Genomic DNA, 21,719 nt, shown 5'->3' on the forward strand with positions numbered 1-21,719 from the left:
AAGGAGTATGGGGGTTTAGGTATACCAAATCTTAGGGATCTGAATATTAGCTTGATGGCCTCTTGGTTAAAAAGATATAAGATAGATAAAGATAAACTTTGGAAAGATCTTATAGATTATAAATATAACACTTCAAATCCTAACATTTTTGTGACCAACACCGTAGGAGCTTCTAGTTTTTTTAAAGGTTTTATGTGGGCAGCTCAGGCTGCTAAGATGGGTTACAGGTGGAAAATAGGTAATGGGCAGAAAGTTAGACTCTGGGAAGATAACTGGTTGGGCTCCTCTAGTCTAGCTATTCAGTTCTGGCCTATCTATAGGATTCTGAATGAAAAAGGGAAATTTGTAGCAGATTTATGAGATGGGGTAAATTTGAAGTGCACCTTTAGGAGAAAATTTTCTAGTGAGATGTACCAAAATTGGCTTGATATAGTCGAGTTGGTTTATACTATTCAGTTTATTGATGACGAAGACGATATGATTTGGCATTTTAGTTCAAATGGGGTCTATTCCTCCCAATCCCTTTATAGAGTTATTAACTTTAGAGGTATAAAAACTGTTCATGTTTTAGCAGTCTAGAAGCTGAAAATCCCGCCCCATGTGCATTTCTTTCTTTGGTTAGTTATTAATAATAGAGCTTTGACTAGAGACAATTTAGCCAAAAGAAGAAAGGTTGAAGATGGAAGTTGTTTATTTTGTGTTGAAAAAGAAACTATTCAACATGTTTTTTTGACTGTGTAGTAGCTAAACAGTGTTGGAGGGTTTTATCAAATATTCTTGAATATCAAGTAGGAGGTAATATGATAGATATAGGAAAGTATTGGCTATGTAATAAAAAATTCTGTATTTTGAATATGGTTACCTCGGCTACCATTTGGTCTATTTGGAAACTTAGAAATGATCTATGTTTTCAGAGGCTTGGCTGGAGAAGCATGGAAATGCTCTTTTTCAGGATTACTGAGGAATTGGATGGTGCTTTGTCCGGTAGACAAGAAGGTTTTATTGAACTCTTACATCAACAAGATCAAGGCTACGTCAAAGGAGGTGGGATGGCTGTTATATATGAACCAGGACATCAACTGACGTCTCTCAAAGGGGATGGAGAAGATCTGGTTTGTGAAGGTTTAAAGAATCAAGCTTCAGGGATGAATTGGGATGGCAAGGTCTCCTGGTGGAGTGAGCTGGACACTTTGATGGGTTGATGTGGAAGCTGTTATGTCTTTCTTTTAGTTGGGGTAGCTTTTTGTCTCCCCTTCAGTTTGGGTAGTAGTTTTCTATCTCCTGTTTCAGGTTTCTCTCGTTTGTTTTTTTTGGTTTGAGTCCTGGTGGACGAACCTGAGATTGTGAACTTCATGGATGTATAATTTGGTCTTTTGATATTAATTGAAAGGCCGAGGCGTAATGCCCTTGAACTCAAAAAAAAGAGAGTACAGATCACGAGACAAAGAAAGTAAGAAAGAAAATCAACAAGATTACACAAAGTTGTCTAGCCATAGCTGCAACTGGGAACTAAAAGTCTTCTTAGCCCTAAGCTTAACCCAAGCTAATTCCTGTTTGAAGATGAACTTAACAGCTTGCAGAGAATGATTGTGATTTCTGAAGATAACATCATTTCTAAAAGTCCAGATTTCCCAGAACATTGCAATAATTATCTCCATGAAGAAAGGCTGGTTAATTTGTAATCTGAAGAGAGGAATTGTATCAAGTAGATTGCCCTGAATCAGCTGTGCCAGTCCAAGCATGTTCCAACAAGACATTGCAAAAAGGGCATTCCAGGTGTTGTAAAGATTCGTCAGCATTTAGATGACATAGCACACAATTATAACTCGGCAGATCCATATTCCTTCTACTTAGGAGCTCTCTCATGCTTAGGCGATCTTTCAGAGCTAACCAGAAAGAGACTTTCCTCTTTCACAGACAAGTTGATTTCGAGAGCCACTTATAGACAGGTGAGACTATAACAGAGCCTAGCAAATGCAGGTAGGCTTTATTTGAGATGAACATAGTAGACCCCCACTTATAGATCCAGCTATCATTGTTTTGACCAAGATGCAAGGTCTCTAACTCAGTAAGCAAGGTTTGGAACTGGCCATAAACTTCCACAGAGAGAAGCAAATGAAAAAAAATCTGATTTATTTTCAGCAGTAAAGAAAAGAAGAACTGAAACATGATTCCTTCTTGAGAAAGAGAACAACTCTGGATATTGGGCATTCAGAGAAGACCCATGCCACAAATCTGACCAAAACAAGCAGGTTGAGCCATCTCCAATTATAACAGAGGTCATAGCTAATATCAGCACATGTATCTTATGATCGGACTGCTGGAGGTCAACGTGGCCCAACTGAAAAGATTCTGGACCCTGATTTCGTGTAGGAATGTTTTTCAGAGTTTGAGAGAGATGATACTACTGCTATCAGCTGGGATAAGAAACTGAGCTGCAGATCCTCGATCATTACCCTGTAGTCCGTCGAGAGAAAGCTAGCCGTAGATCGCCTGCTGCTAGCTCTATCCGAAACGCTAGCTCGATCTGTCCGGGAAGAAACCATGGAGAGAACGAAATCAGAAGTTGATACAAGTAGCAACACGGTGAGTAAATCAGAAAGGTGCCAGAACGAAGTACCTACCAGTTCCAGCGTTGTGGCGGCTGACTGGTGTGGAGTCGGGAGAGGAGCCAGAGGAGAGCCGAGAGGGAGAAAGAGAGCGCAGGAGGAGACCGTCAGACCGATCGACGAAAGGAGGGTTTTCTTTTCCGACGAAATTTCGCCGAATTTTTTCATTTTTCGCTGAGGTCTAAATTTTTTTACATCGGTCAATTTTTTTGTTTCATGTTATGCTTTAAAATTACTCTAAACCACATTAAAATAACATACTATATCTCTTAGTCTTATCAAAGTCCTAAATTATTCTTTAAATTTATTTAACTTTCTCACTTACACATTCCATAGCACTAGCATATGCAGCTCGCTCACCATCAGCCTGTTGTACTACCACAATGATATATGGTGTTATTTCGTTGATATTATATAATTTTGTGATGAGTGATAGATTACAAAGTTTTTCTAGTAAAATGATGCTAATTTTTTTTAAAAAAAAACCAATTTGAATTTATTTCAATTTAGTCCAAAATTTATAAAATTTCTGAAATATCTTATTTATGGGCAGGTGCCAAAATAATTTTCCTACCGAAAAAGAAAACCTACCTGACGTGGATGGACGAAAGGGAGAGACCGACGAGAGCCAAGGCTGCTGCTTTGCTATTATGTAGTGTCGGTGTTTTCCCCACGGGGGGTCACACCAACGAGTAAATTTGTATGCGTGCTCTCTTTTCCAGATGGTGATGCAAAAAGACACAAGAATTTATCCTGGTTCGGGCAAGAGAAGGCCTTACGTCCAGCGGGGTGGGGAGAGTTTGTATTATTTTGCACCTAAGTGCTTGTACAGGGGTGAATACAAGCGTAGTGTGAGCGGGATGAAGTATGAGAGTTCTCCCGTGTGTGGGTGAAGTGTTGCGTGGTCTCTATCTATTCCCGGGCCCTTCCTTTTATAGCAACAAGGAGAGACCCAGGGTACATGTATAGGTGTCAGAGTAGGGGTCGATATGAGCATGGCGCGCTGACCTACTCGAGGCCCCCGTACCGGCGTGGTCTCGAGTCGTCCCGTCTTAGTAGCCTAGTGATGATTACGCGTGCCCCTGTAGCCTGCTCTGCGCGCCGTCTTGGGCTGGTTCACCGGTCGCATGCCTGTACGATGCGACGGCAGATCCGGCGAAGTGGTTGCGGTGCTGTCAGTCGACGCCCAACTCGTCCCTAGGAAGGAACCACGTCCGGTCGAGGGTCAGACCCCGTGCAAAGCCCTAATGTCCGGAGCGCTGACCTTGGTTGTCTCGAGGGGGTCCTGATTAGACGTTCCATCCCTGTTTCCCGCGCCCTGACACGCCCTGGGTCGCTTGGTGGGGAAGGCTGCAAAAAGAACGACGGGACGGGTGCCTGTTCCCTATCACGCTTCCCGTGACCAGCGTGTTAGGTGGGAAAGCGGCAGGCGCATTTAATGCCCCGGCTCTCGTGCGCGCGTCAGGCGGCGGACAGTGTCCTTGCACTCGACGCCTCCTGGTTCGCTCGAGCTTGTCTCCGTATTCGACGGTAGCTGGCGCTCGACCCCTGACTGATTCGCTCGACGCTGTTTCCGTCTTCGAGGCTGCGGCCGTCGACCGCACACATGTATGACTAGAGCGTCGAGTTGAGGGCCTCGACCTGCGTACGGGTAATCTCGTTACATGCATCGGTGAGGGTACCCCTTACTGATATCCTCGACAGTAGCCCTCGAGTCTCCATTTGAGCGCTGGCGCTCGAGTGGAGGCTGTATTCCTGGGTCGAGTTTCCGTGGGGGCGCGCGAGCGACCCCGCGGGGGTAGCCCCCGAGCCCTTGGAGGAGTTTTTTGACTCCTTCGAGGGTTATTTTGCCTAATTCGCAGAAACGCTATCGACACCAGTGGTGGAAGGTTCTGATTGGCTTGTTTTGCGCGGAGGTTTCGACGTACTCTCGATAGAGCGAGCGTCTTCTACCCCAGGTTGAGTTCCTAGCGGGTAGTCCAAGTGAGAACCTATGCCCCTTTCGAGGGGGTCAGCTGTAGCCCGGAGGCGTTCTCATGAAGCATAGTCGACGTGGTCGGGGATACTGGTCTCATTCGATAGAGTCCAGCGGCTCGACGCCTCCCGTCGGGGGGATTCCTCTCGACTGTCTCGACCCTACCTTGGACATCACCAGCGAGTCTTCGAGGCGGGCCTCGATTTTCGACCGCTCGCTGGGGATCCCTGACTTTGGTGCTCGAGATCGGCTGTCGAACCCTTTCGGTGGGCCAGCCTACGACCTCTCGAGGCTTTCACGGATACGCCCCTTGGCTTACAAGGGAAGGAAGAGGCCGTGGTGGTTCGCCTTTTTGCCCGTTGGGCGCGCCTTTTCAGGCGGGTGACGTTACGACACTGCGTCGGCGTGGAATTCGGAGCGTCCCATCTGTGAAGGGGGTGAGGACTGTTAGGTGGCGCATTTATGGGGGGAGTTACCTTATTTCTCGGATCTATCCGTTGGCGGATTACGGCCTATAAATATGCCGTGGTAGCACCGCTGCTCTTTCTTCTTTCTTCTGCCTTCTTGCCTTCATCCTTTCGTTGCCTTAGCACTCTCGCTATCTTACGCGCGCGCACCCCCTCGAGCGGTAGCGAATCCACCGTCCTTCCAACCAAGATGCCTGTGACACTCGTCGCCGCCGACGACTGGCGCCCGTCGTCGATGACGGAGCGCCGGTTGCTAGAGCTTGAGAGTGAGGGACTCTTGCGCCGCCGCACCTCGCTGTCGTCGCTAGAGTGGATCGCGCCGCCGGCGGGCCATAGGGAGCCCCAGCCGCCCGAGGGCTATGTGGTGTCGTTCGCCAAATTCCACTGCCACGGCCTGGGCGCCCCCCCGAGCCGCTTCATGCGGGCCCTCTGCTTCCACTATGGGGTGGAGCTCCAGCATTTCTCCCCGAACGCCATTACCGTCGCGGCGGTCTTCGCCGCGGTGTGTGAGGGCTATCTGGGGATGATGCCCCACTGGGATCTGTGGCTCCACCTCTACCAGGGCGAGCTTTTCAACGCCCCCACCGGAACCACTAGCGTGAGGAAGCACGTGCGGGCCGGGTGCCTCAACCTGGTGTTGAAGACGAAGAAGACGGAGAGGCCGCGCGAGTACATCCCGGTGGGGTTGTCATCGAACCATGCCGGGTGGGACTCGCAGTGGTTCTACCTGAGGAACGACGACGGTCTTTTCCCCGCTTACACCGGTTGTCTGATTACGGAGCGCCCGGACAACTGGACATACGGCATCGTCCAAGAGCACCAGTCGCGGCTCGACCCCCTCCTCGACGCCATGAAGAAGTTGCGCCTGGAGGGCTTGTCCGCCGCTCTCGTCCTCTCGGCCGTCCACCGTCGAAGGGTCCTCCCTCTGATGTCACGGCCGTTGAGGATGGACGAGATGGGGCCAGGCGTTTCGTCCCGGGATCTCGAGGCATGCCGGATGTCCAACGAGGCTCTGGCAGACAATGAGACTGCTGCCCGAGTTAGGGCGGCCATCGCCGGTGACTTTAAGTCGAAACACGTCAACGGCTTCCCTATGAGGCCCGACGAAGGCTCGGTCGACCTGGTATGCTTTTTTCTCGCACATAACTCCGATTCTAGATTTTCCTCGATCCTTTTTAAACCTTCCTTTGTTCTGGCAGGGACGTATTGATGTCCAGTCCTCGAGGCCCCCTGTGAAGGAGGACGAGGTCGATCGCGACAGACGGCACCAGTCCGCCGAAAAGCTGAAGTCCGCCAAGGACTCTGCAAGGAAAGGGGAGAAAAAGAAGAACCTCAACCGCCAAGCATTAGATGCGCGTCGAGCTAAATCTAGGCAGAGGGGGGAGCCTGAGGAAGAATCCCCCAGTGAAGATGATGACGACGACGAGGGCAGTGATGACTCTGAGGGGATGGCGTCTCGCCTTGACCGGATCCTCGAGGGTCCGGCTCGAGGCGACGTCGACGTCCCTCGGACGGAAATTCCAAAGGAGGGTCCGAGCGGATCTCACCGCCCTCGGGCTGACGCCCCTCCTGCGCCCATGACTGGTCAGGTCGCGCCGCGCCCTCCCCCGGCGCCCAGGGGGGCGGCCATGTTAGGCCCCAGGCGACGGGGCCACTGACCCGCGGTCGCGCCGCGGCCTCCGAGAAAGGAGAGGCCGGCCGCAGGAGCGCCAGCCCCGGTGCCCGTCAAGCGGGAGTTGCTGCGCCAAGGCCAGCGCCTGCCCTCGAGGGGCCTGGAGCCTCGACGCGGGGTGGCTCGAGACCCACCGGTCGGGGCGCCGGGAGGCGAGCCGTTCTCCCTGTGGGGTAAGCTTCTTCGACATTGTGACTTTTGTTTTCTTATTCCTCTGCATTTTCTCATATGCCGATCTTTTTTACGCTCATCCCTTTTCCTTTCTCAGGCTAAAGCGGACTCTCGAGCAGGCTCAGCCTTCAATAGCGAAACGGCTCAAAGCGGGAGTAGTCTCCAAAGAGCCAGGTTTGCAACTTACTTCTGGTTTTGTGACACTCTTGTGTTGGTTATTATAGTAACTGGCCTTTATTCTTTGTTTCGCAGGCTCCTCCGACTCTCATCCTCCGGCCGACGCTGAGAGCGCCCTGCCTCGTCCCGAACCTACCCCGTTGCCGTCAACGCGTGACGAAGTGGCCCAAACTCAGGGGCAAGAAGGAGCCCCCGAGCCTCCTCGGTTGGGGGTCGAGGCGGACCCCATCACCATCAGTGATACGTCTGGCGGCAACGAGGCGTCTGGGGATGCCCGCCCTATGGAGGAGGATGCGTCGACCTCCCTTCTCGCGGGGCGGACTCCCTGGCCCGCTGGCCTTCGCGCCCTCGAGGAGCAGAAGAAGAAAGAGGGGGAGGATGAGGAGCGGGAGCACGAGGCAACGCGGCAGTCGTAGGAGCAAGGCCGCGGGCAAGAGCCGCAGGAGCCTGAGGAGCAACAACAGCAGCAGCAGCAGCAACAACAGCAGCAACAGCAACAGATGCTCAGGGTGGAGCAGCAGCAGCGTTAGGGGGGCCAAGAAGAAGGACCGCTCGAGCCCCCGCCTCATGATCTGCCCCAACCAGTACCACCGGCGCCGCAAGAGCCCAGAGAGCAGGAAGAAGATTTGCCGGTGTACGGCCCTCCAACCCCAGCATGGCTCCTTCCGGGGGCGCCCGCCGCGATCCGGGCAGAGCCGGGACGAGCGGACGGTGTGGTGGCGCTCACCTGCATGATGCGCACCCCGGCCGACCCCGAGTCCGAGATCAAGGGGACGATTTACGGCATGGACGGGATCGCCCCGGGGTTCCTCCGGGAGCGTCGGGCGTGGGAGGACCACTTTCCCTCTGAGGAGGACGAGATCGGGACATCGGGGAGTAAGGACGGTACCTGGAAGACGGTGGATGACGACGGGCGGTTCCCAAGCCTCGTCGACTTGTTCTTGCGCCACAGGGGCTCCCTCGAGACCGTCGAGGACCTTATCCGTGGCGTCAAGGCGCGGGCCGACCGGGAGATGGAGCACTGGTGCCCCGATCGGATTCGCATCCGGGCTTCCACCGATCCGTCCGAGCCCAACATTTTCCTGGACGATAGGAAGGAGGCGGAGAAGTGGGAACACGTCGAGGAGCTCTGCCTTTGGATGAAGCATGTGGTGGGGCTCCTGTCGGACGTCATCAACAACGGACTTGGGCCGGCCTACTTCATGAGTATTTTTCGGTCCTTAGTTCTCATACATCCTTTGGTTTCGTGTTCTAACCGTTCGACCCCCGGCTCGCAGGACATGAAAGAGACCTCCCGTATCAAGTCGAGCTTCATCCACGCCACAAGAGGAGGCTGGGAGCAGCTCCCCATCCTCAAGGACCAACTCCTCGAGTCGCAAGAAAAGCTCCTTAAGGCTTATAAGGACCTCATAGCGCTCGAGGAGGAGAAGAAGGCAACAGAGGCAGCCCTGGTCGAGGCTCGAGAGGCCTCAAGGTAGGCAGAGGTGGAGACGACGCTGCTGCGGGAGAGGGCTCTGACGGTCGAGGAGGCCGCATCCAAAGCTCGGGAGGAGGCCCTGTCCTACAAAAGCGTCATTACAGACCTGGACAAGGAGAAGGGCCTTCTCAAGAGCGACCTGGACTCCCTTCGAGAGTCCTTCCAAAAGATGAAGGTGGAGCACGTGAACAGCGAAATTGCCAGGAGCGCCGCGGAGGAAGCCAAGAAGAAGGCCCTCGAAGATCTCGAGGCGGAGCGGGCTCGATCCCGCAGGCTCTCTGACGACATCGAACGTCTGAAGGGAGATCTGTTGGAGAAGAGTGGGGCCATTGCTCAGGTTGGCAAGGCCATCGAGGATCTCCGCGTCACCAATACTGAGCTGGTACGCTCCAATAGAGAGATTGAGAGGGCCAACACCAGATTGGTCGGCGAGAACACGGCCTTGGAGGAGAGTGTCTGCGGTATGTTTCCTTTGTCAGATTTCTTTTTCAAAGTATTCTTGGTTTTTCCTAAAGCTTCTTGTATTGGCATTCATAGGGCTTAAGGATGAACTCCTAGCCGCCCAAGCCGAGGCTCGTAATGTTAAGGCTCAGCTCGAGGCGGAGGTTGCTTTGAACCGTCGCGTGCGGACGGCGATAAACGACCTCTCGACCTCCTGGGAGGTCGAGCCTGTGGACGAGTCAAAGGAGGACGCTCGAGGCGACGCACTGGTCGACCAGCTGTGCTACATAGGCGCGACGCTGAGAGATCGGGTGCGGGACGCCCTCCACATCGGGGTGAAGCGGGCGATGGCAATTGTCTGCTCCGGCTTCTCCTACGACATGGAGGTAGTGTCCCACGGCTTCGTCACTGACATCTCTAAGACCGATGCGGAGAACGAAGAGAGGCTCCACGCCTTGATCGACGACACGGAGGCTCCTAGAGAGAGGCTGGCCAAGCTATTTGAGCCTGAGGTGCTTCCTCCTGAGACTAGCTCGGGCGGGGGCGAGGGTGGTGAGGATCGTGCCCTGGACTGAGGCCTGCGAGCCTGCTTAGGGTGCCTGGGGCCCCTTGTATAATACTTCTTTAATCCTGTTTTTATGTGATACAGTATCTTTTGGTAATCGTCAAATGTTTATTTGTCTTTCCGCTCGAGGTTCTTTTATTTCTTTTTGTGCCTACGTATGTGTTCCTTGTTCGATTTTTCGTAAAAGACAGCTTCGATTACCTCGAGGGTGAGGGAGTGAGTAGAGTTTCCATAGCCCGGGGGCGTAGGAGTTTTCAGGCTCGTTATCCCTCGATCCTTAAGGGGATCAAGGCGCCTCAACTACTCGATCACGCGAGGTTTACTAAGTAAGAAAGAGAGAAATTTTTTGGCTTTTTTCGACACTTGGGGTGGGGGTCGTCCCCCTGGTAGCCCCCGAGGGGGTACCGATTATGATGGGTCATAGTCGGTACTCCCTTCTTACGTCGGGATTTTGACTTGTAAAGCCTTAATACAAAAGGAAGTTGCTTGAGGGAAAGACTTCATTTATTCATGCATTTATTTACAAAGTCTTGGTACAGAATGCGCGCGGGAACATAAAGTTTTGAAGTTCTAAGGGTAGAATCGACGTAGCTGTTCGATGTTCCACGCGTTGGTGAAGATCGCCCCCTTTTCGTCTGCGAGCTTGTACGTTCCTGGTTTCAGGACCTTGGCCACCATGTATGGGCCCTCCCAAGGTGGAGTCAGCTTGTGGCATCCTTGATTGCTTTGTCAACGTCGTAGGACAAGGTCGCCCATGTTTAAGTCCCTCTTGCGCACGTGCTTGTCGTGGTAGCGTCGAAGTTTCTGCTGATATCTGGCAGAGTTGAGGAGGGCCATGTCTCGAGCCTCCTCGAGTTGGTCGACCGCATTTTCTTGAGTCTCCTTATTTGATTGCTCGTTGTACGCTTTGAGTCGAGGTGACCCATAATCGAGGTCAGTGGGGAGGACAGCCTCAGAGCCATAGACCATGAAGAATGGGGTGTACTTTGTGGCCCTGCTTGGTGTTGTCCTTAGGCTCCATAGGACCGAGGAAAGCTCCTCGACCCATTTCTTGCCGAATTTCTTCAAACGATTTTAGATCCTTGGCTTGAGTCCTTGCAAAATCATGCCGTTGGCACGCTCGACCTGGCCGTTAGTTCGAGGGTGGGCTACTGCGGACCAGTTCACACGGATGTGATGCTGATCGCAGAAGTCCAAGAACTTTTTGCCGGTGAACTGAGTGCCGTTGTCGGTGATGATGACGTTGGGAATTCCAAACCGATGGATGATGTCGGTGAAGAAAAGGACGGCCTGCTCGGAGCGGATATTGGTGATGGGTCGAGCCTCGATCCATTTGGAGAATTTGTCGATGGCCACCAGCAAGTGGGTGTACCCTCCTTTCGCCTTTTGTAGGGGCCCTACTAAGTCGAGCCCCCACACCACAAATGACCATGTGATGGGGATCATCTGAAGAGCGTGGGCGGGCAGATGCGTCTGTTTGGCGTAGAACTGGCACCCATGACAGGTGCGTACGAGCTCGATGGCGTCTGCTATGGCTGTTGGCCAGTAGAAGCCTTGTCGGAAGGCGTTCCCTACGAGGGTCCGTGGAGCAGCATGGTGGCAACAAGCCCCCGAGTGTAGGTCCTCGAGTAGCTTCCGGCCTTCTTCCACGGTGATGCAACGCTGCAAGACCCCTGTCGGGCTTCGTCGGTATAGCTCATTGCCCTCGCCATAGATCACATATGACTCGGCTCGTCGAGCGATACGGCGGGCTTCAGATCGGTCTTCTGGCAGCTCGCAGCGGATTAGGCACTCGAGGAACGGTGTGCGCCAGTCGAACGGTCGACCGGGCCGCCGTTCTACCTCCATCACCTCTGCTGCCATCAATAGTGCGTTGACGGTGTCGGTTGGCTGGGCGGGAGCGGCGTCGATGCCAGCCCCCGAGCCCAAGTCGATGGATGGCTCGTGAAGATCTCTCGAGAACGCGTCAGGCGGTACCGTGCCTCGGGTCGACGCTATCTTGGCGAGTTCGTCGGCTGCTTCGTTGTAGCATCGGGCGACATGGATGAGCTCGAGGCCATGGAACTTGTCCTCGAGTCGACGGACTTCTTTGCAGTATGCCTCCATTTTCGGGTCATGGCAGCTTGAGGTCTTCATTACTTGATCGATGACGAGTTGGGAGTCGCCTCGGACGTCGAGGCGTCGGACTCCTAGCTCGACGGCGATCTTGACACCGTTGACGAGGGCCTCGTATTCTGCGACATTGTTGGATGCAGCAAAGTGAATCCTGATGACGTACCTCATATGGACGCCCAAGGGCGTGATGAACAGCAGGCCGCCCCCGGCCCCCGTTTTCATGAGTGACCCGTCGAAATACATCGTCCACAGCTCCGCTTGGACCTGAGTCGGGGGGAGCTGGGAGTCTGTCCATTCCACGATGAAGTCCACCAGGGCTTGCGATTTGATGGCCTTGCGAGGCATATAAGTGAGAGTCTCACTCATAAGCTCGACCGACCATTTAGCTATTCTTCCCGTGGCCTCCTTACTCTGGATTATCTCGCCCAGGGGGAAAGACGAGACCACCGTGATGGGGTGACCGAGGAAGTAGTGCTGCAGCTTGCGGCGTGCGAGGATTATGGCGTAGATTAGCTTCTGAATTTGGGGGTAACATGCCTTGGTCTCCGAGAGCACCTCGCTGATGAAATAGACTGGCCTCTGGACTGGCAACACATGCCCCTCCTCCTGCCTTTCGACCACCACCGCCGCACTAACGACCTGGGTCGTCGAGGCAACGTAAAGGAGCAGTGGTTCCGCAGGCTGAGGTGGGACCAGGACTGGCGCTGAGGTTAACGTTTTCTTCAGACTTTCGAGGGCTCCCTCGGCCTCGGGGGTCCAAGAGAAACGCTCGACCTTCTTCAGAAGTCGATACAATTGCAACGCCTTTTCTCCTAGTCTCGAGATGAATCGACTCAGTGCCGCTAGACATCCAGTGACTCTCTGCACGCCCTTGATGTCTCGAATCAGCCCCATTCTCGTGATGGCCGCGACTTTCTCGGGGTTGGCCTCGATCCCACGCTGGGAAACGATGTACCCCAGGAGCATGCCTCGAGGCACACCGAAAACGCATTTCTCGGGATTGAGCTTGATCTGGTTGGCGCGTAAGCAGCCAAAAGCGATCTCGAGGTCCTGGATTAGGTCTCCTTGCCGTTTAGATTTGACGACAATGTCGTCGACATAGGCCTCGACCGTTGACCCTATGTGCGTGCCGAACACGTGGAGCATACAGCGCTGGTATGTGGCTCCCGCATTTCGAAGTCCAAACGGCGTGGTTACATAACAATACATCCCAAAAGGTGTGATGAAAGAGGTCGCGAGTTGGTCGGACTCTTTCATTTTTATTTGATGGTAACCAGAATATGCATCAAGAAAAGAAAGGGTTTCATATCCCGCAGTAGAATCAACAATTTGATCAATACGTGGTAATGGAAAGGGAACTTTTGGACATGCTTTATTTAAACTCATGTAATCGACACACATCCTCATTTTCCCATTCTTTTTCTTGACTAGTACAGGGTTTGCTAACCAGTCGGGATGGTGAACCTCCTTGATGAATCCGGCCGTCAAAAGCTTGTGGATCTCCTCGCCAATGATCTTGCGCTTCTCCTCGTCGAATCGGCGCAACCGTTGCTTCACTGGCTTGGAACCGGCTCGAATCTCCAAGGAGTGCTTGGCGACTTCCCTCGGGATACCTGGCATGTCCGAGGGACTCCATGCAAACATGTTGGCGTTCGCACGGAGAAAGTCGACGAGCACGGCTTCCTATTTGGGGTCGAGGTCGGCGCTGATCGTCAGCACCTTGCCGTCGGGGTTGTTGGGGTCGAGCGGGATCTTCTTGGTTCCTTCTGCTGGCTCGAAGTTGCCCGCGTGACGCTTGGGCTCTGGGGCTTCAGCGGCCAGGGCCTCGAGCTTCGCGACGAGCTCAGTGGAGTTCTCGACCGCCTCCCCATATTCGACGCACTCGACGTCGCATTCGTAGGCGTGCTCGAAAGAGGAGCTGATGGTAATGACGCCTTTGGGGTCGGGCATCTTCCACTTTAAGTAGGTGTAGTTGGGTATGGCCATGAACTTGGCGTAGCCCGGGCGCCCGATGATGGCGTGGTACGTGCCCCGGAACCCGACCACCTCAAAGGTGAGGGTCTCCTTCCTGAAGTTGGCCGCCGTGCCAAAGCAGACCGGTAGGTTGATTCGACCCACCGGCACTTGGCTGGAGTCGTCCCCTATCGATGCCGAGGAGGTCGAGGGTCTCGAGGTAGATGATGTTGAGACTGCTACCTCCATCCATTAGCACCTTTGAGAGCCGGGTGTTGACGATGATGGGGTCGACGACGAGCGGGTAGACACCTGGGGCAACCACTTTGTCGGGGTGGTCTTCTCGATCGAAAGTGATGGGTGTGCTCGACCAGCTGAGATACTGGGGCACCGCCATTCTCGCCGCGAAGACCTCTCGGCGTTCCCTCTTGCGCTGCCTTGCAGTCAGCTGCGTCGAGGGCCCACCATAAATCATGTAGCAATCGTGGACGGCAGGGAAACCGTCGTCGTCCTTGTCGCCCTCCTTGTCGCCTCCTTTCTCCTTCTTGGGGTCGTCGCGCGCGTCCTTTCTGAATCCTAGGCCGTCGAAATGCTTTTTCAGCATTCGACAGTCTTTGAGTTTATGGTTGGCTCCTCCTTTATGGTAAGGACACTGCTCCTCTAGCATCTTATCGAAGATACCTCCATCTGGTGGGCCTCGAGGCTTCTTCCGCTCCGTGGCGGCGACGAGGTCGTCGTCGAAGTTCTCCTGCTTGAACTGTCGCATTTTCTGCTTCTTCTTGTTCTTCTTGAGCCCTCGCCTGGGGGCTCGTCTTCACCGGCAGGTTGCTTGTCTTTCCTTCCTTCGCAACTGAAGAAGGCGCCGACTGCCTCCTCCCCTGCCGCGTAGTTTGCTACTACGTCCATCAGCTCGTCGACGGTCTGAGGTCGATTCTGACCCAATTCCCGCACTAAGTCTCGACTGGTGGTACCAGAGACAAAAGCCAGGATGACGTCATGGTTAGGGATGTGTGGCAACTCGGTGCGCTGCTTTGAGAAGCGTCGAGCGTACTCTCGAAGAGTTTCTCCTGACTTCTGTTTACACTTGCTGAGGTCCCACGAGTTCCCGGGCCGTATGTAGGTTCCTTTGAAGTTACCCTCGAAGACTCTAACCAAATCGACCCAATCGTGGATCTGATTAGCTGGAAGTTCCTCGAGCCACCGACGGGCGGTGTCGGAGAGGAAGAGTGGCAGCTGTCTGATGATGGCTCGATCATCCCCTCGAGCGCCTCCTAGCTGACAGGCCAGCCTAAAATCGGCCAGCCACAACTCTAGTTTGGTCTCACCATTGTATTTTGCGATGCTGGTCGGGGTCGGAACGGACTGGGTAAGGGCGTGCTGCGGATTGCCCTGCTGAACACCCGTGGGCCTGGTGGCTCGGGGGCCATCCGGTCTTCGTCGCTGTCGTACCTTCCACCGCGATGCGCGCTGTAACCGCGCTCTTCCGCTCCTCATACCGACGGCGTCGATTCTCTTCGATGTCATGTCGCGCTTCGTGTCGACGCTGACCGTCGACAGGGAGGACGAGAGCGGTCTTTCTACCTCGAGGGGGAGGCTGTTGATGGACTGACACCTCCTTTTCGTTTTGGGGTGGCTCATCGCGCTTTTCGGTGGCGGCTCCTCGTCGTCGAGATGCCGAGCTTTCGGCTTGTTGAACTGCTGCTACCTGGAGCAGAGTTTGCACCTCGTCTCGGATGCGTCGAGCTTGGGAGTTCGATGGCTCCGGCATGTTGCGTAGTAGCATCGTTGCTGCTACCACATTCTGGCCCGCTCGAGGGAAACGGCTGACAGGCTGCTCTGGCTCCGCGTCTCCGACAATTTGCCGGTGTACCTCTCGAGCTCGCCTACACACACTTCCGCCGTGTGGGTAAGGCGAGTCTTGTTCGAGGATTTGCTCGAGCAGGACGAGGCGCTCACGGTCCTCATCGAGCTTTGTCTTGAGCTCTCGTAGCTGCGCAAGCTATGCGGCCCTGTCTTCCTGTGGAAGCGGGTTGGCTTGTCCGCCGTTCCCGGGCGTCCTGGGGTCTTCCCTCGCCGCAGGGGCTCGACCGCCCGCAGCTGCGTCTAGCGTCTCGTCGGTAGTTTCTACTGCCCCGTCGATGTGATAACATTCCCTAGTAGGGTCGTAGCTATCAGTCTCGGAGTCGGAGTTCGGCTCGGCGGTGTAGAAACATCCACGTCCCTCCTCCAGCAGCCGTTGCCTGAGTGAGGTGATCGTGTATCGCCCAGGGCCTAGGCGGCGGAGGCCTCGCACTTGGGAGAAATCCGGCAGTTCGGACGTCGGCCGTAGTGCTTCAGAGTCACGTGGGAGGACCATTGGTCTCTCCACGTATGTCTGGGCGTTTGGGCATATTGCTCTGGCGAGCGACGCCGCGGCGTTGTCCAACCCGAATGGCAGTGCCTTTCTTGGGGTGAACAACCCGTGTGGAAGTAATCTAGCGGCGGGGGTGGGCGCGCGAGGCGCGTTACCACTCGTCGTCGTGTGGTGCTGAGCTGGCGCGTTCATGGTCCCGGTACGCGGTGTTACCGGCTCCTGTATTTCCTCCTGCCTAGCACGAACCGCTGGTCGTGATGAGGCAGAGGGGCGACGATGATGCTTCCCACGCCTCTTCTTGGTCGGGGAGGCGTGGTGGCGAGGGCGTCTCGGGGCCCTCAACCGTGCTGGCGCAACGCGGGCTCCTTCCGGTCCTTTGACCGAGAGCAAGATCATGTCGTAGCCAGAGCCGGTCGACATGAACTCAAGGCTCCCGAACCAAATCACGGTGGAGCGTGGGATCGGAGAGGCGAGAGTGGCCATCTGGAAAGGAATGGGAAATCGATGAAAAACACGCAGGACCCCTACCTGGCGCGCCAACTGTCGGTGTTTTCCCCACGGGGGTCACACCAACGAGTAAATTTGTATGCGTGCTCCCTTTTCCAGATGGTGATGCAAAAAGACACAAGAATTTATCCTGGTTCGGGCAAGAGAAGGCCCTACGTCCAGCGGGGTGGGGAGAGTTTGTATTATTTTGCACCTAAGTGCTTGTACAGGGGTGAATACAAACGTAGTGTGAGCGGGATGAAGTATGGGAGTTCTCCCGTGTGTGGGTGAAGTGTTGCGTGGTCTCTATCTATTCCCGGGCCCTTCCTTTTATAGCAACAAGGAGAGACCCAGGGTACATGTATAGGTGTCAGAGTAGGGGTCGATAGGAGCATGGCGCGCTGACCTACTCGAGGCCCCCGTACCGGCGTGGTCTCGAGCCGTCCCGTCTTAATAGCCTGGTGATGATTACGCGTGCCCCTGTAGCCTGCTCTGCGTGCCGTCTTGGGCTGGTTCACCGGTCGCATGCCTGTACGATGCGGCGGCAGATCCGGCGGAGTGGTTGCGGTGCTGTCAGTCGACGCCCAACTCGTCCCTAGGAAGGAACCAGGTCCGATCGAGGGTCAGACCCCGTGCAAAGCCCTGATGTCCGGAGCGCTGACCCTGGTTGTCTCGAGGGGGTCCTGATTAGACGTTCCATCCCTGTTTCTCGCGCCCTGACACGCCCTGGGTCGCTTGGTGGGGAAGGCTGCAAAAAGAACGACGGTACGGGTGCCTGTTCCCTATCACGCTTCCCGTGACCAGCGTGTTAGGTGGGAAAGCGGCAGGCGCATTTAATGCCCCGGCTCTCGTGCGCGCGTCAGGCGGCGGACAGTGTCCTTGCACTCAACGCCTCCTGGTTCGCTCGAGCCTGTCTCCGTATTCGACGGTAGCTGGCGCTCGACCCCTGACTGATTCGCTCGATGCTGTTTCCGTCTTCGAGGCTGCGGCCGTCGACCGCACACATGTATGACTAGAGCGTCGAGTTGAGGGCCTCGACCTGCGTACGGGTAATCTCGTTACATGCATCGGTGAGGGTACCTCTTAACTGATATCCTCGACATGTAGAGAGAGAGAAAGAGAGAGAGTAGGAAGCTGGACTGGAGCTTTAGTCCTGCTGCCGGGTGAGATAGTGGGTGGTGGCCGTGGGTGACGTCCGGAAGGTGCATGTCCATCATACCACTTTTTCATTATGTAAGGCGGATATTCACCGATGTTACTTTTCATTATGTATAATCAGAATCACTAAAATAGTATTAATATAAAGTAACTTTAAATAAAACTAATAATTGAAGTGATGTTTTGCTAACAAGTTAAAGGTGTATAGAAAGAATTTTGCTTCTCTGTAGCACATGAAGTTTGAGTTTTTTTTTCAACGATAGAATGGATTTGAGCCAACAAATGTGTTTGGCTGATTGTTTTGAGGGTGGAGTGATGAGTGAGTACAATTTAGAAGTTGTTAAATTACGAGCAAGACTTCTTATCTATTCAAAATGAGTTACAGTATATCAAGGACCAACAGGTGATGACTTCATATTTAAGAAATGGCTTTAAACAATGAGTTATATGCCTTGCAGGAGATAGAACTATATTGTCAATTTAATTAAGAGGATGTTTGGAACCAGGGACGAAGCTAGAAAAAAATTTAGGGAGGCTGAGTAAAAGTTCTACATCGACTTAGCTCTACTATTACCCCTTATAAATATATATTAATAATGAGATTCACAAAATATATCTAAAAAATAAAATTTTCAGTCTACCCTACCTTATAAATTTATGTCTAAAATTAGAGGGCACAGGATTCTATTGGGCCAGCAGCGGTAGGGGGGCTGGAGCCCCCTAGCCCCGCTGCTGGCTTCGTCGCTGTTTGGAACTGCTCCATAAACTCTGTTCCATAAAAAACTAGAATTTATGGAGTATTTTAGGGCCGGGGGTGCATATACATGCAAAGTGTGTGTCGTGACCAGCAGCATGCAGGCAATCCATATGAAAGCACAATGTCATGAGTGACGGGTACGGTGATGCTGGTTGGAGCTCTAGCTAGCTACGATGACTAACGAGGCACAATAGCGTCATCTACCACACGACTAGGACCTAAAATGAGGTCTTCAGTCTCCAGTGTTCTGTTTCCATCGATCGTCAATCAATCAGTGTATATATATGCTTCCGATTAGCACTAGTCAGAATGGCCACACTATGAATGTTTTCATCGATCGTCGGGGAAATTCTTGTTTTGCGGTAGTGGTGCCAACCAACCATATAGTGGCATAGTCACACTGTGAATGGCCACAAGTAACTTAATTGGCTCCAAAACTTGGTGTCTAATTGAGTATATGGCGACGCATGCAAAGGATGCACACTAAGACTAAAGACAGTTTAGAGTGAATGTAGCTTGTAGTCATGGGACATTCTAAGTTTCCTCGAACCATCAACCAGTCTTACAGAGAGTGGTTTTGGTCTTTACAAAGAACATAGATAGACAAAAGTAAAAGGATTCACCTTAATTGTTCACATCCAAAACCCTCCCTCCATTTCATTAGTAATCAGCTTTCTACGGTTCCCTTCCCTTTTAGATAAGGCTAACTCTCTCCATGCTAGAGCCTATACAATGACTAAGTCGTCGTTCCTATATGTGCTGCATTTGTTGTTTTTCTGCCAGCTTCCTGATCCGTTCCACCAACGATGGTTCAAGATGCAACTGTGTAGTTTTTTGTGAACCTTCCTGAATAGAATTCAGGAAATGTACTTAGCACGTAGTTAGTATTATAAGGTTAGAAGAACAACACTTTCTATTAGATGGAATGCATGCTGACCTGATAGGTTTTCAAGAGATTTCTCCACTTGTCCTGAGCCATGAAACAACATAAGAGTATGATATTAGCTAATAGCATCTCAGAATAAATTTACTTCATTGTGCAATGTGTCACTAATCTACTTACCTTAAGATTTACTGCTGTCCTGATTGACCTTTTGAAAAAATTCTGCTTCAAATTGGTCCATCGTCCAACACCAAATTTAGAGACACCTTGCACCAGTCTCTCCACTTCTTTAGCAGTCCACCGGCTGTTGTTTTTCCTACTTGTGTAGAACATCGAATTCTGTCAAACAGCCAAAAGCTAGTCATTTGAATTCTCTCCCCTGATGGGTGATAGGATAATTAAGAAAGAAAATCTCTTACATATTTTCCATCAAAACTTATACCCATCTCTCTACTCCCTTCTTCCCAGAAAGACCGGTGATTCTAGAAATTAATAATCACAGTCGGACGAAGTAGTATACGATTAAAAAAAACTATATAAGTTGGCTCAAATGCTACCAGTTTAAATTATACATCCACGTCTGTGGTGTCCCTTAAGCACTTGTTTGGATGTATTCGTACTTATCTCAGTCCTGTAACACCCAAAATTTTATTCCTTTAAAATAGATGAATTGGATTTAAATTAATTAATTTTTGTGGGCATCAAAATATAGGAAAAAAATATTTTTGGGGAATTAAAATTTAATATAAGTTTAGAAAACACTTTGATGCATACATGCTGGTGCATTTTATTGTGATGATTGTTCTAAAAACAAAATGTCAATTTGATCAAAAATTCAATTGGAAAATGTGTTGAAAATTTTGTTTGAAAAAAAGAAAATGGCAAAACCCTTTCCCCCCCCATCTCTTCTCCTTTCGGCCTGCTCAGCCCAAATCCCCCGCGCCTCCCCCTTTCTTTTCTTGGGCCAAGGCCCAGCCGACAGCCCCCTCCTTCCCTCTTCTCTCTCACCGCCATGCGGGACCCACCCGTCAGATCCATCCCCTCCCTTCAACTGCTCTCCTTCTCCTATCGCAGTGCAGATGGCAACCGCACGCGCCCGAGCCACTCCCCACGATTCCCACTCCTCTCCCCTACGCTTCAGCTTCAAGTGGAGAGCGTCCGCACGCCTGAGCACTTCCCTCTCCCCATTCCCCTCTTCCCTCGCATCTGTTTCACTTGTGCAAGCTCTGAAAACCATTGCCGGAGAACCACCATCGGTCGCGCGTCACCCCGGAGTTTCGAGCCGCCTCTGCCCCCGCTTCTCACCGTGGTGAGCGCGTCACACCTTCCTCTCCCTCCCTGACTCTCTCCCGTGGCAAACGGCGCTCTCTAGCGACGTCCCCTTGGGCACCGTCGGGGCCAGCCATGGCGCCACCGTGAGCCGCCGCTTTGATGACGCCCTGGTCCGCAATGACCCTCGTAACGTGCTCGCCTTGATCCTCTCTCTCTCTCTCCCGGTGTTCTCGGTTCGGAAAACCGTGGCCCGTAGCCTCCTAACCGTCTTCGCAGTGAGCTGCGCGCCGGAATCAATGGCGGTGCCGCCGTCCCCCTCCTCCCCTCCGGCGGCCGCGCCCTCCCTTTCCATCTCTCTTCTTCATCTTCTAATCCTGGCCGCCCATCGCGAGATCAACGGCCAGAAGCAACCCATACCCCTTCGGGGTTCATTTTGTTAAAGAGTCCCTATAGTTTTAGGTTATCAACCCGCAGTCCAAAGCGTCTTCTCAAAAATACGTTTTCGGTTTTTGAAAGCGTAAAATCGTTTACTCAGATTCAAAATATGTTTTCAGATATTACAGTTTTGCCACTGAGTTTGTTTTAGCCATAAAAAACTTCGTTTTAACTCTGATTTGACCCGCTCAAATTATGTTAGGTTCGTCTTTGCGAGCTTTACATGTTAGTAAACTTTATTTCACCAGTTTGAAACATTTTAATTTTGTGACCCTATTTAATTATTTACTTTTCTATTTGGAAACTTTTATTTACATTTATTTACTGCTGGTGTACTGTTTTAATTGTAATCTTGTTTGCTTCGTGTATGTCTGTCTCCGATTGTTTGTGTGTTGATGATTGATGATCGAGATTAGACAGTGAGCATTACTTCGGTGATCAAGATCAGAGCCTTGGAAGCAAATAAGATCAGCAGGACCAGTAGGAGCAATTGGATCAAGGCAAGTATAGTATTTGGGTTTTAATTCTATGACCATGATCTTGTGACTAGATTAATATCAAGCAACAAATAATAATAATGACTTTTTAGCAACTTGAGGATTTATTCGTAAGTGATAACCGGGATGAAAGTGCAACCATGAGGGCTATGATGACTCTAGCTTTAGTTAAATATGAGTAACTTTTCTAACCGGTTAGAAGTTACCCGCGTGGCGCAAATGGGGTATAGCAGACCGTGGATTCCCTGCGGAGTAG

At 52.2% G+C, this 21,719-nt stretch overlaps 1 protein-coding gene across 1 annotated transcript; it reads right to left on the reverse strand.

Moving 5' to 3' along the window:
• On the reverse strand, positions 18,933–19,700 carry LOC110434006 (telomere repeat-binding factor 4-like). The gene is made up of 3 exons (XM_021457455.1): positions 19,440–19,700; positions 19,314–19,346; positions 18,933–19,222 (listed from the first exon to the last, which is right to left on the reverse strand). The coding sequence occupies exons 1-3, from the start codon at positions 19,590–19,592 to the stop codon at positions 19,127–19,129; spliced, it is 282 nt and encodes a 93-aa protein (XP_021313130.1). The 5' UTR covers positions 19,593–19,700; the 3' UTR covers positions 18,933–19,126.

This window comes from Sorghum bicolor, chromosome 1 (assembly GCF_000003195.3).
Source record: "Sorghum bicolor cultivar BTx623 chromosome 1, Sorghum_bicolor_NCBIv3, whole genome shotgun sequence".
Lineage (NCBI taxonomy): Eukaryota > Viridiplantae > Streptophyta > Magnoliopsida > Poales > Poaceae > Sorghum > Sorghum bicolor.

Bases quoted from the DNA above. Each gene is read 5' to 3' on its own strand.
- LOC110434006 (XM_021457455.1), bottom strand. From the start codon at position 19,592: ATGTTCTACACAAGTAGGAAAAACAACAGCCGGTGGACTGCTAAAGAA. The intron at 19,347-19,439 runs GTAAGTAGATTA...TTCATGGCTCAG, and splicing joins GGACAGCAGTAAATCTTAAG to GACAAGTGGAGAAATCTCTT. The intron at 19,223-19,313 runs GTCAGCATGCAT...AATTCTATTCAG, and splicing joins ATCTCTTGAAAACCTATCAG to GAAGGTTCACAAAAAACTAC.